We start from the raw sequence: 19202 nt of genomic DNA, 5'->3' as shown, positions 1-19202 counted from the left end.
AAGTCCAAGCAAATGCTTTGGGGGCATTGGTTCAAATCCCACCATGGCAACTTGTGAAAATTAAAGTAAGTTAATAAATCTGGTACATCCAACTAGTGTCAGGAACAGTGACTATGATAACTAATAATTGCTTTAAGAACCTACCTGGTTTACTAATGTCCTTTAGGGAAGGAAATGTGTCATCTTTACCCGATCACAAAAAAGGTAGGGCCTGTATTCAGAGTTTAGAAGAATGAAAGGTGATCCTATTCAAACATGCAAGAACCAGAGGAGACTCGATAGTGTGAATACTGAAAGGCTGAGAGAGAGACTAGAACCAGGAGACACAATTTGAAAATCAGAGGGTTACATTTGTGGATCTTCCTTACTCCAGAGAGTGATAAAGCAGGGTCATTGAATAATTTTAAGGCAGAAATAAATAGGTTCTTGATTAACAAGAGTGTTAAAAGGCACTGGTGGAGAAGCAAGTGGATTCAAGGCCTTGGCCTGAGGATCCAAACAGCCTAATCCTGCTCCCCAGTTCATACATATGTTTGGTCTGATCTAAAAGACCTAGCTCTCCACACGTAGTTGACTACCCTCTGCCTAGCTGAACATGCCATTCCACACAATGGCAAAACTGGGAATTATGGGAATTAGTTCCACAGTGAGGGTGAAGCTTTGGCAGTGGGGGCAATTTCCAATGGTCCAAGAGGCATTTTGATACAAGCGTGTATTGCATATTGGTACGATACCATGTAAAAATGGTAGATAAGTGAGTGATGCCACTGATGTCTACACAGCTCCAGTCAGTAGGAAGATTGTGCAGCTGCTCCTGAAGAATTATCTCGTATGGGAATGTAAAGGTCAACTTGCATGCGACTGCTTTGAGTACAGTGGGATTAGGGTTTAGGGAGGGAAGGGGTGGGTTTTATAAGCACGCAACGTTCCCTTTTTTTCTGGCTATTTGATGTGGTCTGCAGTAGTGTCTTTCAGCACTACTGATTAGGTAGGATGTGCATTGACAATGAACCCACCCATTGATACCTTAACATTGCAATTAGACTCTATTGCCAGCAAAAAAAAGATTCATGGACAGCCAGGAGCTACACCAGATTTAGTCTAGAATAACATTTGAAGAGTGCATATGCAGGATGTATATATAACATATATAAAAACAAGTGATTTATAACTGGCAAATTTGAAATCCATGTCAAGTTGAGCATGAAATATGTCAAATATTAAAAATTCATTAAGGGCTGCTGTGCAAACAAATTTTCAGGGTGTATCATCTGTTGTTCTAGGTACGTAGTAGCCCATTAACATTTTGTGGCTATTGGGAAAAGGAGTAGCCCTTTGAGATTGTTAAAAGGCTTTTTTTATAGACTCACCAGGTCAGAATCTAAAAGTACAAATTATTCAGACTGATATGCTAGATGCATATCAATATGATACAGTCCCAGTTTCTTTCTTAGGCCATTAGTGGTAGGAATTAGGCTGTGCAGCACATCTATCCTTTGTTCTCCAGTGAATCACAGAATCAAACAACACTGAAGATCCATTGTGTCTGTGCCAGCTCTTTGGAACTGCTATCCAATTAGTCCCACTCTCCTGCTCTTTCCCCACAGTCCTGCCAATGTGTATAAGCAGAATTTGTATTCAACCACCTTTCAGTGAATTCTAGATTATATAACTCTCCAAGTGAAACAGCATAGTTACAAAATTTTGTTAGAAAGTATGTTATATATTGACACTTAAGTCTGCGGAGATGCTTTCTCACATTTACTATATCAAAGCTCTCAATTTTGTGCACATCTATTAAATCTCATATTTAGATTTACTCTGCTGTAAGAGCAAATTCAATATCTCCAGGCCCCTCATCACCGGGACAATTCGAATAAGCTCCTCTTCACTGTCTCAGGCCATGTTCCCTAAATCATGGTGCCCATTAGAGTTTCTAAGTCATGGGTCTGTCTATTGCACTGGTTGATGTCCCCTGCAGCCTGCTATGTTCCCAGTAACTGTTTACTGTATTTTTAAAAAATTCATTTGTGGGGTGTGAGGGTTGCTGGCTGGGTCAGCATTTGTTGCACATCTCTAGTTGCCCTTGAGAAAGTGGTGGTGAGCTGCCTTCTTGAACTGCTGCAGCCACATGCTGCACGTTGAACTGCCTTTTTGAACTGCTGCAGTCCACATGTGGTAGGTTGACCATAATACCCTTAGGGAGAGTATTCCAGAAGTTTGACCCAGCAGTGAAGAAACAGCAATATATTTCCAAGTCAGGATAGTGAGTGACTTGGAGGGGAACTTAAAGTTGGTGGTGCTCCCGTGTTGTCCAAGGTGGAAGTAGTCATGGGCTTGGAAGGTTATTTCTAAGGACCTAAGGCAAATTTCTACAATGCATTTTGTAGATTGTATACACTGATGCTACTGAGCATCAGTGGTGGAGGGAGTGGATGTGGTACCAATCAAGCAAGCTGCTTTATCCTGGATGATGCCAAGTTTTTGAGTTTTGTTGGAGCTGCACCCACCCAAGCAAGTAGGGAGTATTCCATCACACTCCTGACTTGGAGTCATACAACAGAAACAGGACTTTGGCCCAAATGGTCCATGCCAACCAGGTTTCCCTTAACTGAACTAGTCACATTTGCTGTGTCTGGCCCACATTCCTCTAAACCCTTCATATCCATGCATCTGTCCAAATGTCTTTTAAACTTTGTAATCGTGCCGACTTCTACCAAGCCTCTGGCAGCTCGTTCCATAAATGCACACCTTCTGTATGAAAACGATGCCCTTCAGGTCTCTTAAAATCTTTCCCCTCTCACCTTAAACAAAAGTCCTCTAGTTTTAGACCCCTATCCTGGGAAAAAGACCTTGTGCTAATCACCTTATCCATGCCCCTCAAAAATGGTTTATAAACCATTTTAAGATTACCCCTCAGCCTCCTATATTCCAGGGAAAAGAAGTCCCAGACTATCCAGCCATTCCTCATAACTCAAGCCTTCCAGTCTCAGTATCATCCTTGTAAATCTTTTTTGCACTTTCTTCCAGTTTAATAACCTCGCACCTATAGGAGGGCAACCAGAATTGTACGCAGTACTCCAAGTATGGCTTTACCAATGTCTGGTACAGCCGTAACATGATGTCCCAACTCTTGTGCTCAATGCTCTGACCAATGAAGGCAAGCGTGCCAAATGCCATTTTCATCACCCTATCACCCCGGCCTGGGTAGCATCTACCTTCCCAGTAAACACAGATGCATAGTATTTACTTAACCATTCTACCCAGCCACTTCATGATTTTGAAAATGTCTTAATTCAATCCTCATAACTGAAGATCTCATGCCTGGAACCATTCTTATGAATTTCTTTTGGATGCTCTCTAATGCATTCAAATCCTTCCAATAGTGTGGCACCCTGAATGGTATGGTTGCCCAGCTGATACCATGCTGCCTGCCTCCATATGCCATTCCCTTTTTGGTCCCTAATTTATCCTACTCCTCCTCTCACACATTTACATTCCTGTAGAAGACTTTGGAATGCTCTTTTATACACTTTTCCTTCTTTATTTTCATTTCTATCTCCTTTGTCATCCAAGGAACTCTGAATTTGTTCAATTACCACCCCCACTTTCCTGGGAATGTACTGCCTGTATCCAAGCTACCTTCTCTTTGAGGGCAGCCCATTGTTCAGTTACAGATTCCCCCCAACCAACCTTTTGCTCCAGTCAATCCTGCCCTGCTCAATCCTGCTCTGCTCTATTCTTGCCCCATGGAAGTCAGCTCTCTGCCTATTGATTTTTCTTACTCTGGTTTGACCAATGTCATTTTCCACCATCATCCTAAACCTTGATACAATGATCGTTATCTCCTAAAATGTTGTCCCCACTGACAATTGATCCACTTGGCCCACCTCATTTCCAAGAACCAGGTTCAACAGCGCATCCTTTCTGGTTAGACTGGACACACTGCTAGGAAATTCTCCTGACTATAGCCTAGGAAAACTTGCCCCTCATTGCCCCTTAGACTACTGGTATCCCAGTGTATATTAGGGTAATTAGAGTTTCCCCATTAGGACTCCTCTTATAATGCCGGCACCTCTAACTTCCTGCAGAATTGCTCCTCTACTTCTTTCTCACTAGGTGAGTGGTCTATAAACTACTCCGGCAAATGTAATTGCACACGTTTGGTTCCTTAGTGCTGGCCAAATTGATTCTGTTCTCGAACCAACTATCCTGTCTCTAGGACTGCAATGCCCTCCTTGACCAATACTGCTAACCTTCCTCCATTCCGTCCTTTGATACCTTTTCTGAGCACTTAGTACCCAGAAATATTTTGCCCTTCTTTAAGCCAGGCCTCCTATCATCATCATCTCACTTCCACATGGCAATCTGCACCTGTAAATCCCCAACCCATTTATTATACTGTATACTTATTTTTAAGTTTTAAAGGATGCTTTAAATACTTTGTGGCTAACTGTGTCAACAATTAAATGTAAATTTAACTGATAAAGAAACTGCTAATTCAACAACATTGCAAGAACATATGGAAAAGGGGTGAAAACAAGTCCTGTCACAACTTCCTTCAATTTGAACAAAAATAAATCTCAAAATTAATTTGTTCCTTTCTCATTTGTTTATTATTCTCAATTTGAATCACAGCATCAATACATGGATAATTTTGTACTGAAGGCCACAAAGCTAAGAGTGAAAACAGGCAAATCACTCCTTGCCTTTTTAGCTTCAGAGCAGACTCAATAGTAAAAGAACATCTTATTATACATTTGAAAAGGAAATATTTGCAAGCCTTTTGGGAGAAAGGTGAATGGGAGAGTGAGAATTATGTAACCATCTCAAAGAATGTAATATAAGCAAGCGCAATCTGGACTTTGCTTGGTTATGTACATTGTGGAGATACCATCATGCCACAGTGTGAAGGACCTCAGTTCAATCTTCAACCAGAATATTGTTTAGACGCTCAAGGCTAAACATCTCATGTATTGATTTGACATGAAATGCAAGTTATTTTATAATGTGGAAAAATAGCATTAACTTCACACAGCTGATAAGACACTCAAATCATGTTACAGGATTAGCAAAACCACTTGAGGAATGGGAACCCATTTGTTAAATTATAGAAAATCTATTGTAATTCCACACTCAGGCCTCAGAGTCAAAAGTGTGTTCAACTCAATTTGCATCACTCAAATTGGAATAATACTGTTTGTTAATGACTGTTTTGCTCTATGAAAATGTTGTCTTTTAGTAAGAGATATTCAGCTATGGCCAACATATCACTACTTGAAGAGCAGTTACTGTCCGTCCTTTGGCCTGGCCACCATTCCTCTTTTAACTAATATTAAAATGTCCACATCTCATTGTTATTTGAAAGATTTTGCTATGAGTGAAGTAGTTACTACATCAATGAAGTAATTCTACAGCTCCGCAGCATCTAGGATATCCATGGATAAAATACAATATGCAAAGGTTTTAAAAAAAAAAAAATTGATATATGCCATCTTTCTAATCGTGACCCCTGCCTTTTTAAGTTTAAAACTATTTGTGCAATTTAAATTTGCAAAATTACTATGCGGAGGCAGAAAAGAACAGGAGGATGAGTGTGCATATATGGTCAGGTTTATCAAGAAAGACATGCTGCAGCAAAAAAGCCAGATAAACAAAATTTTGCTCTGTAGCATTCAGACTATGCTCCAACAAAATGATCACTGCACACAGCTTGTGCAATGCGTTCTTGCAGTCAATGCAAGAAGTTTTTATCTGCACAAAGCCAGAACAGTCTACATTTGCTGATCAAATCAATATCACCACCTTGTGGCTGAAGGTAACTTAACAGCCATCCTATCCCTTTCATTGCATCAATTGTGAAATTGTTCATTTTTGTTTTGCAAAAGATAGTCCAAATTTAAAGAGAAAAATCGAGGGTGAATAATGCAAGGCTTTCCCCCCCACCCCATAGGTTACAAGGGAGATCCTTGACTCTACAGCTGCTACCAGAAACCTGAAAAACACAGAATTCTCTCCAGCACTTGAAGGAAATTAGACACCAAAATGGCACTTTTCAAGCCAGCACAGACCACTTTCATGTAGGATAGGCTGATTGCTTTTTTTGTCAAGGATGCTGCACGGCACAAGTGATTAAACAGGTTAATAGAGCAGGTACACAAAGCAGTCAATCATCCCAGCTATTGGACAAAGGGAGGCAGTTGATCTGGGAACATTGAGAACAATTTCTGAATTTAATGATGATTGTTAAGCAGTGATTCATTCAGCATGAGAAAAATAATAAGAGGATTTCAAATCTCTGCTACATATCACAACTTCAGCCTGTACCAAGTCAGCTTTACAGTATAATGATCTTCGAAATCAATGATACCCAAACATTCTACAGTACCACCCTTGCAGCCTTCCCTATTCGTTACAAATCACCAGATGACAAGCCGTCTGACATGAACGGATACTCACTGAACATTTCTGGGTTTTGACCAAGCCATATCTCGAGTCTCTTTCAATCCCAGACGCAGGCCATTTACGGCACCAATAGCAGCACCTAATGAAACAGAAAAAAAGCTATAAACTACCACAAACAGGCAACTTCCAGGTCCATAATCAACAAATGTCAAATTCTGTTTTCCAGAAAAAGGTTTCAGAGCTGGTATCAAATGCAAATCAAATTATCTAAACCCAAAGTGAGCTACTTGGATATGTGACATCCTTACAGCAGCAAACATACTGTATTCCCAGGTCAGTTAAAACTGGATCAGATTCAGTGAACGGAAACTACTACCAGATCAGTAAACATCCAACTACACAACAAGGGATCTGTTTGTGAGCCTACAAATGAGTAAAGTATCAGAAGCTATCCCGAAATAGATCATTACTGTCTGGGTTGAGGTTAAAACATTTACGATCAAATCAGAAAATTAGGATTTTCCTCCCCTTTTCAAAGAACTTCCATCTGTTCTTAACAATGCAGGTCACTTCCTAACTTCCACCTAGAACTGCAAATACTCCCTCCCACTTTCCTTTCCTGCCAAAACTTCTATTAGGCAGGAGTGGTAGCAAAATACGCATCTGCACAGGTAGTGACTTTGTTTTCCTAGGAAGGTAACAAGATCTGGTGAGACAGTACAAAAGGTAAAGTCAGCAGATTCCATGCACTCGAGGTGAGGATAATGCAGGCTCAAGTTCTCAACACTCTCCTCTGAGACACTCAATGTATGCTAAATTTGATACAAACTCTAATTCACAAATCTTTAAAAAACTGATTCTCATGCCTACATCATCCAATTTATTCATCTACGGTGTCTCATTTAATCAAACCTACAGACAGGATTCAGCCCTGTATTGGTTGCTAAGTCTACTAGAGCTCTTAATTTGTGGCTTATTCAGTATCTATGACTGATCTAACAAAACTGCCAGGCATACCAGTCATACAGCAACCACCAATCGTAAAAAAAGCCAGCTCGAATCTTCCTCGAGTCTTATTAGCTCCAGTTGGTAATATAAACTCCTCAGTGTCCTGAAACATAACAAGGCAAAGGTGAGAATTCATATCTTATAATGAAATTTGATTTTAAAATCTGGGAATTTTATGCACTTAAGATACTAAAAGCACAGTGAATATATCTGCTGACAACGGAAAAATAGGACAATTAGTGACAGAGATGTGAAAACGCATTTACGAAATGATTTGTATTGGTTTTCACCATATGCAAATACATAGCAAAGGAGACTGAATACTGGTAAAAATAAGTATTACCCATTGTTCGCGATAAAAACGATGATACAAACTTTGGACAAAAGCATGATGTGTCTTGAAATCAGCTGCGATAGCAGATGTCAAAGCAACTTGAATAAGGTAATGGAGTGCTGTTACACAGAGAAAGAGTAAGTATACAGAAGTTGTGTTAAGTACACCAAGGCTCTACAATATATTGGCAAGATCATATTTTTGTTAGCAGTCTAGGCATCTCTTGTTGAACAGTGTGCCCAGCCACTACTCTCAGCACCAACTATCAGACATCTCGTCCTATCTGCCTCGGGACCATTACGTTACCACTGAACATGGTTCCAGGACCGAGACTGACCTCATCTACTGTGGAGATTTCCTCTTCAAAGCTTTCCACCTTACTGCCCCCAATCCCACACAGCCTGCTTTTCTTCTTCCCAAAATAAACAGACAGGACTACCCTGGAAGACCCATTGTTTCAGCCTGCTCCTGCCCTACTGCAATTATTTTTTCCTATCTTCATTTTTATTCTTTCATTGCCCAATCCCCTCCTACTTAAATTAGTGATTCTTCTGAGCAGGGAATGGGAGACAGAAACTTAATGATTGATTATGAAAGTAGAGGAAACAGACATTAAGAAATGTTTTGCAGAAAAAAATTGGCTGTATTAAAAAGGTATACAAGTTACTAGAAGAAGTATACTGAATGAAGTCGATTAACTGTGAGTATGATATCATTGCTTTATCAGAGACTTGGCTTAAAGGATACAAGGACAGCAACGCAACATCCCTGGCTGTTTTCAGACAGGATCACAAAAGGAATAAACAAGGCTGGTTGTGTAGCATTATTGGGTAAAATATCAGAGCTGTGAGGGTGGATGACATAGAATAAATTTAAAAAAAAAAAGAGGCAGCCACTCTGTTTAGTGTGTACTATGGACCCTGAAACAGTGGGAGAACTTCAACTTACAAAAATATCGAAAGGATACACTACGAAAGGCACAAAATTCTTGAACTGCATTCACAATAATTTTTGTTAGCCAGCACATAAGCCCAATGAAACAGGGTGCAATTCTAGAATTTGTCTTGGGAAATAAAGCTGGGCAGGTGAATGAAGTAGCAGTGAGTGATCATTTTGGAGATAGTGATCATAATATAGCTAGATTTGGCATCATTGGAAGGGGTCAAAGATAGAATGTCAATCAAAGTTCGAAATGGGGGTTGGGGGGCAAGCTTTTAGGTTGACAGATGAGGTAGCAAAAGAAGACTAGTCATAGCTATTTCAAACAAAGTCAGTGGTAAACCTGTGAAACACATTCAAAACATGATTCTACAGGCAACGTTGGCATGTCCCCGAAAGAAAAAGGGTGGTAATGTTAAACCTGTAGAGTTCCCTGTTTATCCAGAAACACAGAGGGTAAGGTAAAGCAGAAAAAATCTTAAACAAAGTAATACTTTAACAGACGTAGAGCCTAGAGCCACGTTTGAGTGAAAGAGGAAATTTGCTTAGCCAGTAAAACCAAAGAAAATCCAAAGATGTTTTATCAGTACTTTAAGAGCAAGAGGTTGACTAGCAAAAAGATTGGGTCAATCAGAGACATACATATGTAACTTGAGTTTGTGTGCAGAAGATTGGCAAGGTTCTAAATGAGTATTTTGTCCCAGTCTTCATAAAGGAGAAGGATGATGCAGACGTTCCTGCTATAAAAAGGGAGAAACGTGAACTATTAGATAAAAGAAGCATAATCAAAGAAGTATTGGAGGGAGTGACCTCTTTGAAGTTTTATAAGTCACCAGGGCCGCGTGTATTGTACCCTAGGCTGTTAAAGGAGTCAGGGAGGAAAATAGCAGATTCAAAGGATAAGTTTCCAATCTCACCAAATACAGGCCAGGTACCTAAAGATGGGAGGTTTCCAAACGTTATTTCCTTATTCAAAAAGAGTGGGAGGGATAGGCCAAATAATTCTAGGCATGTCACTCTGACTGCTGTGGTAGGACAATTACTACATTCAATATTGAGCAAAAGAATTAGCAAGTCCTTGGACAGGCACGGATTAATCAGAGATAGTCAGCATGGTATTGTTGTGGGAAAATTGTATCTTACTAACTTAATTGAATTTGAGGCAGTAACTTGACTGATAAAAGTAATGCTGTGGAATTTGTCTTTACAGACTTTAGTAAAGCACTTGGCAACAAATCACAGGCAGGGGAATGTGGTGGGTTGGATCCAAAGTTGGCTCAGTGACAGGAAACAAAGGGTAATAGTTGATGAACATTTTTGCGAATGGAAAGCAGCTTCCAGTGGTATTACACAGGGCTCAGTTTGGGTCCCTTAGACTTAAATGTTGGAGGCATGATTGGAAACTTGCAGAGGTCACAAAAATTGGCTAGGTAGTTGATAGCAAAGAAGACAGCTGTTGACTGCAGAAAGATATCAATGGCTTGACTGGTGAACAGAAAAATGGCAAATGAAATTCAATCCAAGAAGTGGGAGATTATGCATTTGTAAAGAGCAAACAAAACATGAGAATACACAATAACAGCAGGCTACGGAGAGGGTTAGAAGAAGTGATAGCCCCCAAAGAGTGCATGTCTTGAGGTCCTTGAAGATGATAGGACAGGTAGATAAGGTGGTAAAGTAGGTGACAGGAGGGGATGCTTTCCTTCAATGAGCAAGGTACTGAATGCAACGGCAAGAGCAGGAATGTAACACTGCAACTATATAGGTCAGTGGTTACGACACAGCTGGAGGTCGTGTAAAGTTTTGGTCACCACACTACGGGAAGGACAGAATAGCTCGAGGGCATACAAGAATGTTTCGGGGATTGAAAATTGCAGGTATGTGAAAAGACTGGACAGACTAAGGTTGTTTCTCTTAGAAAAGGAAGAAAAGGTTTAATTGAGAAGTACAAAATATTGAGGGCCTTGGGATGGAGTGGAAGGAAAGACTCGTTCTTCCCAGTGGAGACATCAATTACCATGGAGCAAAGATTTAGGGGTGATTGGTAGGAAGATTATGGATGACATGAGGAAAAGCATTTTTAATCAAAGGATGGTGGGTTATCTGGAATTCGCTGCCCGGTTTGTTGGTGGAAGTAGAAATCTTCAACTCATTTAAAAGGAATCTGGATCTGCACCTGAAGTAGTGTATTGTGCAAGGCCCCAGATCAAATGCTGGTGAATAGGATTAGAATGGGTGGCTGATTTATTCAGGTGGTGCAGATATGATGAGCTGAACGGTCTCTTTCCATGCTGTAACTTTTCTATGGTTCAAAAGTATTGAGCTTACTTAAAATATAATTAGACGCCATGCTGTGAATGTTAGTGTATCATAGGGATGAACGGTAGGTAGCTGAGTCATAATTTCTCATCTCTTTTCAACCCAAAGACTGACAGATAGCCATCAGTTGGTGTTCTGATTTTCTGGCTCAAGGTAGCATAGAATGTCTTACTATAATAAGCACTCACAAGACAGCGAACCCAATAAAAACAGGCAGCTGCAAACCATGCGCTCTTACCGACAGTCATAAACAACTCATCATAACATACTGATTCCCGCTTGGAACCGTAAACACCTGGAAATTGCTTACATCAGACAACCCTCAATAAAGGAAATTTATTTAAAACACTAAACATTTTTTGAAATGTATTTTTTCATGGATTCTGGGAATCAATGGCAATGTCAGCATTTGTTGCCCATCCCTAATTGCCCTTTGGATTGAGTAGTTTACTAGGCCATTTCAGAGGGCAATTAAAAGTCAACAACATTGCCAAGGTTCTGGGGGTGTGGAATCACATGTAGGCCATATTAGGCAAGGACAGCAGATTTCTTTCCCTGAAGGAAATTAGTGAACCAAACAGTAAGTGAATTAACTACTGCAGGTTCTAAACCAGTATCCCCATAGCATGTGCCTGGGCCACTGCTAGCCCAGTGACATCGCTGCTATTTCTGGCTGTCTTGAGGCAGCAGTGGGAGGGGAAAATAAACACTGCTTTAGGTAATGGAAATATTTCTTACACAATGGCAAAGAAACATTTCTCTCTTTGGAACTGGATGCCCAAGAAGTTTTACCACAGAGGTAGGGGTAGGTACTACAGAAAGCACCATCTGTACCAACTGCCAATGTTGCAGATTCAAACATCAGAAGTTCTTTCTCCACTCAATGAAAGGATGACAATGAACTAGGAAATCCAACCAAGACGACAGGGGGGGCTTTCCATGTTTAGAGTAAATCCCAGATGAGATCTGAAAACATAGGAATGCTGATGGATATATCGTCAATTGGTGGATATTTGGCTTGTCCTTCCATTTTCCCATCTGCCCCCATAACCCTCAACTTCTTTGTAGATCAGAAATCTGAATATATTCAAGGTTGAGTGGAACAATGACAAGACAATCTCTGCAACCCATGAATCAATCCATTGGATCTTTACTGAACTTCTTCCAATGCAAATATATTCCTTCTTAAATAAGTAAACCCAAACTCAACACATTGCTCTGGATAACAAGGTGTAGAGCCGGATGAATACAGCAGGCCAAGCAGCATCAGAGGAACAGGAAAGCTGACGTTTCGGGTCTGGACCCTTCTTCAGAAATGGAGTCTCACCAATGCATAGCTGCAGCATGCCAAGCTTTTATGATTTATACACTGCAGTATTCTGCAGTCTCACCATTTAAAATTCTTTTTTGCTTTTCTTCTTAACAAAGTGGACAACCTTGTATTTTCTCACATCATACTACATCTCAATTTTTGCTCACTCATTTAACCGATATCTTTTCAGAAACTGTGTTCTCCTCAAAACTTGCTTTCCCATCTATCACACTGTCATTTCTTTGGCTACCGTACCTTTGATATTTTCATCCAAGTTATTACAGATCATCAATAATTGAGGTAGAAGATCCTACGGTGCAGTGGTAATATCCCTGCATCTCAACCATGAGCTCCTGGTTGAAGATCCATTCTGGGCCTTAACAGCCTAGAGAAATGCATTCATAAGAGCCAAAAAAGGTTATCAACTTGTAAACTCTTCTAACAAATGACCATGGCAGGTGGCTACAGCAAGAGAAACTGTTAGTCAACTATGTAATCGAAAGTAATTGAAGGCTGTATCAGCACTATTTATTTCTTTCCTTATTCATTCATGGGATGTGGGCGACACTGGCTAGGCCAGCATTTATTGCCCATCCCAGAAGGCAGTTATGAGTCAACCACTTTACTGTGGGTCTGGAGTCACATGTAGGCCAGACCAGGTAAGGATGGCAGTTTCCTTTCCTAAAGGACATTAGTGAACCAGATGGGATTTTCCCGACATTCAGCAATGGATTCACGGTCATCATTGGACTGTTAATTCCAGATTTCTATTGAATTCAAATTCCACCATCATACGTTACCTGGGTCTATGGATTAACAGTCCAGCGATAATACCACTAGGCCATCGTCTCCGCTCATAAGTCCAGGCATGTATATTGAGGAGTTGGTTGACTGAATGTGAATTAGATTGGTGACAACAGCATGATTTGTAATCGCCATTTCAATGGGGTGGAATTGAAAACTGCACCCTTGCCCTATCTGTGGAGGTGGCTGTAGATCGGATCTCTCTCTTCAGGCAGAGAACCCCATAAGAGGTTTTAAGGCCAAAACACAGTCCTGTAATACCACATTAGTTACAATTTCCCAACCTGAAAATGAATCAGCCATCCCAAATCCCTGTTTTCTATTTGTCATCCAAACCTGTATCCATGCTAATATAACATGCCAAACACCATCAACTCTTACCTTGTTTCATAGCATTTAATGTGGCACTTCTCAAATTCCTCTTGGAAACTGAAATGCACTACACCTGTATCCACCCTGTTAGCCATATCCTCAAAAGGATTCTAACAAGTTTGTCAAACATGACTACTCTTTCACAAAACTACACTGACAGCCTAATTGCATTGCGATTTAAGCAAATTGCTACATTTTCCTTCATAATAAAACCGAACAATTTCCGATGACAGACACAAGGCAAACTGGCCTATAGTTTCTGCTATCTGGCTCCCTCCTTTCTGAAATAAGGGAATTGTATCAGCAGTTTTCCAATCCCCTGGCACCCTTCCAGAATCTAGGAAAGTTTGGAAGAATTCAATCGATACATTCATTATCTGACACATTCAATGACCATTTTGAAAAGAAGATCAATTACAAATCAAGGACATTTGATAGGTACTCTAGTTCTTAATTTACATTTACCTTGATGTAATAATGATGCATTACAGACAGCAGAGTTTATATTATTTCTCTATTGTAAAAATTCAACAATAAAAGAAACACTAGAATCCTTTGTTGCAAATGCCTGAAATGCGTCATGTTCAAAAGGATCGCAGAGCTTCCACACAAACATAACATTCTATATGGATGGGATGACTGTGTCCTTTACCAATGTCAAGTATTGGTATATCAGAAAGCACAATTCAACTGCAAACGTAAAGATCTAAGTGTCAAATTGGTCACAGGCCACTTTAACTTAAAGCTCAACATTGGCCTGAAATTTGGAAATGCAGCACATATTCACAGCTCAACCACTTCAGCAGCATGGATTTCAGGCTGCTTATCCTTGTCAAATCCCAGGGAGTAGGTTGGAGGAGGATGATAGGAGGTCATATAATCAGGCTGCCAATGGGCTTTAAGATTGGTGCGAAATATTCTTGCGGAATCCACCCATAACGTTCAACATTTTCCCTTTTTTTGGGGGTGGAGGTGCAAGTGGAAGACAGGAAATTTTGGTGGTAGACATATAGAAGCAACCCAAGCCTGGATGCAGCAGGCACATCAATGAGGGCATTTTAACTTAGCAGAGGGAGAATACAAAGAGCTAAATACTAGTTTTAGGTGACTGCTAGGGAATTTTTTTCTTCCTTATTCTTTCATGGAGGTGGACGTCACTGCAAATGGCCACGCTCAATCGCCATTGAACGGAGTGGCTTGCTAGGCCATTTAAAAACAAAAGGATTTCTTGAATTTAGCAGAGTTCAGGCAAGACTGCCCCACAACTAAATCTGGGAGCATTGCAACATGTTTTACACTCAGAAAACAGGCTCAACATACATCAGCTTCTACTTTCCAATCCTTTCAAGTAGTCAGTTCAGACATAACACAGACCAGATGTACAAAGCAGTTCTTTTTTTGATATCTGAGCACGTAGTTCAAAGTCAGACATACAGTAAAACTCTCCAACCACCACCTGAACCAGGACATCATCCCTTATCAGTTATCCTGATATCAGAGTCATACAGCATGGAAACTGGTCCTTTCAGTAACTTGCCCGTGCCAACCAGGCTTCCCAAACTGAATTAGTCCCATTTGCCTGTGTTGACCCATATCCCTCTAAACCTTTCATATCAATGCATCTGTCCAAATGTCTTTTGGAATGTTGTAATTGTACCTGCCTTTAGCAGCTCGTTCCATATACACACATCACCTATGTGAAGCAGTTGCCCCTCACGTCCCTTTTAAATCTTTCCCTTCTGACCTTAAATCTATGCCCTCTAGTTTTGGACTCCCCACCCTAGGAAAAAGGCATTGCCTATACTTCCTATCCATGCCCCACATGATTTTATAAATCTCTATAAGGTCACACCTCAGCCACCAATGCTCCAGGGAATAAAGCCCAGCCTATTCAGCCCCTCCCTATAACTCAAAACCCTCCAGTCCTGGCAACATACTTGTAAGTCTTTTTTGCACCCTCTCAAGTTTCACAACATCTTTCCTATAGAAGGATGACCAGAATTCCATGCAGTATTCTAAAAGTGGCCTCACCAATGTCCTGTACAGTCGCAACTCCTCTACTCAACCTTCCGAGCCTCAACAATATATTACTCAATCATTACCAAAGAATTGAATTGAATGATTTGTCACTTGCATTTTACAGTGAATAATATAGTGAAATGCATCAGAGCTTCCTTAACATAAAACGATGAACAATTTGTGATCTACAAGAAATCAGATTACAGGTACCACATAAACCACTTCACATCAGACCCAGATACACTGATGGATTCAAACTCAGTTTCTAGAAGCACAAATTAGGATTGTTCAATCTCACGCTTTCATGAACCACATAGATATTTATTCAAAGATTAGGGTGAACTTTAAATGCCATCCCACGTATAAATCCTTATGTACCTCGCGATGCCAAGACTGACTGATTTTTATTAGGACTTAATGACAAATAGCATTCTGAATAATCCTTTCCCAAACCGCCACAGATTCAGAGAAGAAATAATGACAGAAACAGAATTGAGTTACCTGGCCTTTAAGAGTTGGTTTGCTGGAGCTTCACGCAGCCCTCAGTTTAAACCTACCTGCACTTCCTGAAATCACCCAAGCCTATAGGCTTAATATTGGAGAAAGAGAAAGGAGAAAGAGAAAAGAGAAAGCCACTTTACCTTCACACTAGGAGGGCAAGCTTTGATAAAGTATCAGCACAAGTCCACTTAGCAAATCACAGACATATAACATACAAGTCTAAAAAGGCATTGAACGTCAGTGCCAAATGCCACAGTGAAGCATAGACTTGTGAACCATTTTAGATCATACAGTATAGAATGACACATTACATTAAAAACATCAGAAAGTCTTTTATTTCACCCATGAAAGATTTTCAAACAGGTTCATGGAGCCCAGAATACTTCAAAGAGAAAAATATTTTCTACTTACTTGGATCAAATATCGAGGATCAAGGTTCAGATATGGAGACAACGGGCTCATTCCAGTTACTGAAAACAGCAAAGGTAAAGGTTAGCTCCAACAATATCCTTTGTCATTTTTGTATCTTACAGTACCACCCTACATATTAGTTTCTTTCTTTCACACACAGTTCGCAGTTACCCACGTTCCCACTTTAGTCAGACTGTCAACAACAGATATTTACGCAAAGGGAAGTTAGGAAACAACAGCAGTGTCACAGTTTAGAACCAATCTTTCACATTTACATGGCTGATTCAGCTAAATTTCTGGTCAATGACTCAGGATGTTGCAATTGAATATTAATGAGATTGTCTAGATTCTCTCTTGTTGAAGATGGAGAGAGAATGGGAGGAGACTCACATGAAGGTAAAAGGGAATCGTAAAGCTTCTACAGGCGTAAACGATTAGTAAGGAGGTGTAAATTTAATTTGGGACCAAAACAGGGGTTCAATGTATGGAGGCACCCAGTATGGATGAAGCAAAAATACTAATGTTGGAGATCTGAAATTAAAACAGAAATTGCAGGAGAAACTCGGCAGGTTTGGCAGCATCTGTGGAGACAGGAACACAGCTAACATGTTCAATCCAATTTAACTCTTCTTCAAAATTGAAGATGGCTGGAAAATGATGGATTGGAGGTTACTGCCAGTGACTTGGTCAATACTTATCCCACAATTAACATAATACTAAAAAGAGGATTTTTGGTTATCATGTTTTTGATTATGGGAATTATGAATATGGTTGTCACTTTTCCCACACTATAACTTCCTATAGTTCAAAAATATTTAATTGGCTGCAAAGTATTCAAGGCATCTGGTGGTAGTCTTTTTCTCTTTCTGCATACTCCTCTGCTTCAGTTGCATCAGCATCCGTTTAATGTCAATATTCCAATAACATTTTGTAATAATTTACGCTATTTTTAATGGGTGGTTCTACCTGCTGAGATGGTGCTGCTGATAATGAAAACTTTTAAACAGAAATACTCTAAAAATGGGACTTGATTTCCAATGGCAGGGTTGAGATTATTTCTTTTGGCAGCTGGTTCACTTGCAGGATTGCCCTTCGGAAGGTTAACTGTTTTTCTGCTGACTAATTCGGAATCCATGTAAATGTAAATGCAACACCCAACTGAGTCCAACCACATTTACCAATGAGGCCCAGATTCAAGTCAACGTTTCAGGTACTTACCCTTCTTCAGAAGAATGGTAATACCTGAAACATTAACTCCTCCTTTCCTCCAGATGCTGCCTGGCTTGCTGTGTTCTTCCAGTCTCCTGTTTGTCTACCTTGGATTCCAGCATCTGTAGATTTTCTTTTGTCTCTAACCAGATTCAAGTCCCGTCTACTCCAGAGGTGTGCAATAACATCTCTGAACGGGTTGGTGAGAAAATTTCCAAAAGACTGAAAGGCCGTGGGAAAGCGGGGATCCATGATCATTGACATGCTGGCTAGCCAACAGTAGGCGTGGGGGCACCGGATAGTTCAAGTTACGAGGTCCGTGCGCTGACATGTCCCGGTGTACGTCCAAACAAGGTTGGGGGGGGGGGGGGGGTGGTCGGTGGAGGTACGTTATTCCACCGATCATTTACAGGGTATCATCAGCCCCAAAATATGGTCATGGCAACTGTCTTGGAGACATCAGGAAGAGTTGGGTTCGACTGCACACAACACGATGCAATTGGAATGGCTATTTACAAGAAGCATGACATTTCACCCAGATTTTCTCTTGCCTAGGTACAGGTTATATTTGATTTAAAAAAAGGCAAGGGATGAAAAACGGGAGAATTTGAACATTAATAGGGACATCAAATGAAAATCGCAGTGTGGTTATTAAATCCTCATGTTGCGTAATAACATCTCGTGGTACTTTATCAAATCCAAATACAGTTCCCAGCGTTCCCCTTTACAATCTACTTTAGACCCTGAGAAAACTGTATAAGGGGCTGGTTATACGAATTAAGAGCATTCGGACGGAGTTAGGGGGAACTAGGCGCTGACACTAGTGAAGATACGGCCTACTGTCCCAGGCTTCGCTCTCTTACTCACAGGGGACACGGGAAAGGTCGGGCTGAGAATAATCTGGCACCGAGGAGCCAGCGCCGCCACCACCGCCGCCGCCGCTGAAAAGGCCGAACCCGGCCCGTAAACCTCCCCCGGTTCCCGAGTTGTCCATTTCCGTCCGTCTGAGGGAGATCGAGTTAGAAACGATCCGTCCGTCACCTCGGCCCACTCCAGACTCACCGACCACGGGAAACCATAGCGACCGCGCGACACTTTACAGCAGTATCGCCGCCTCACTTTACGGTCCACCCCTTCATCACGTGATAGTCACGTTGCTGCCGCCATGATGATGAGGACACGGGGCACGTGGTTCTTGGAAGCGAAGGGCCCAAAGGGAGAAGTTTATAATTTACCCCCCAAAAAGGGAGAAAACTGCTGTCATTCCTGTTCATTCTCTTTCGGTGGTCAGAGAATATAACCCTACGTTTTAGACTTGTACAATCACAGACCCATTCTGGTCCGGGGCAAAATTCCCAAAACCGGCGGAGTGAAGACGGAGACAACAAGGTGCAGGGCTGGATGAACACAGCAGGCCAAGCAGCATCATAGGAGCAGAGAGGCTGCCGTTTCGGGCCTAGACCCTTCATCAGAAAACGGACACTGCCCGCTGGACACTGTCTGTGTTCACCGTCTCCGGACACTGGACGCTGTCTGTGTTCACCGTCTCCGGACACTGCCCGCTGGACG

The 19202-nt window shown here is 41.0% G+C and overlaps 1 protein-coding gene across 2 annotated transcripts in view; it reads right to left on the bottom strand.

Annotated features, from left to right (window-relative positions):
* timm23a (translocase of inner mitochondrial membrane 23 homolog a (yeast)) overlaps positions 1 to 18749 on the bottom strand; it is a 31078-nt gene extending 12329 nt beyond the window's left edge. Inside the window, exons 1-4 of one of the 2 annotated variants that reach the window (XM_048616380.1) lie at positions 18501 to 18749; positions 16425 to 16483; positions 7423 to 7516; positions 6460 to 6544 (exon numbers count right to left, since the gene is read on the bottom strand). In XM_048616380.1, the coding sequence (XP_048472337.1) occupies positions 6460 to 6544; positions 7423 to 7516; positions 16425 to 16483; positions 18501 to 18627 (365 nt within the window). In that variant the 5' untranslated portion in view covers positions 18628 to 18749. The remainder of the gene's footprint in view (positions 1 to 6459; positions 6545 to 7422; positions 7517 to 16424; positions 16484 to 18500) is intronic. The other variant, XM_020518299.2, reaches the window with a different exon arrangement.
* Positions 18750 to 19202: the final 453 nt, after the last annotated feature.

Source organism: Rhincodon typus, chromosome 34 (assembly GCF_021869965.1).
Source record: "Rhincodon typus isolate 14 chromosome 34, sRhiTyp1.1, whole genome shotgun sequence".
NCBI classification, from domain to species: Eukaryota; Metazoa; Chordata; class Chondrichthyes; order Orectolobiformes; family Rhincodontidae; genus Rhincodon; species Rhincodon typus.
Note: the sequence above shows the minus strand (reverse complement) of the source record. Positions and strands in the feature narration are given on the sequence as shown.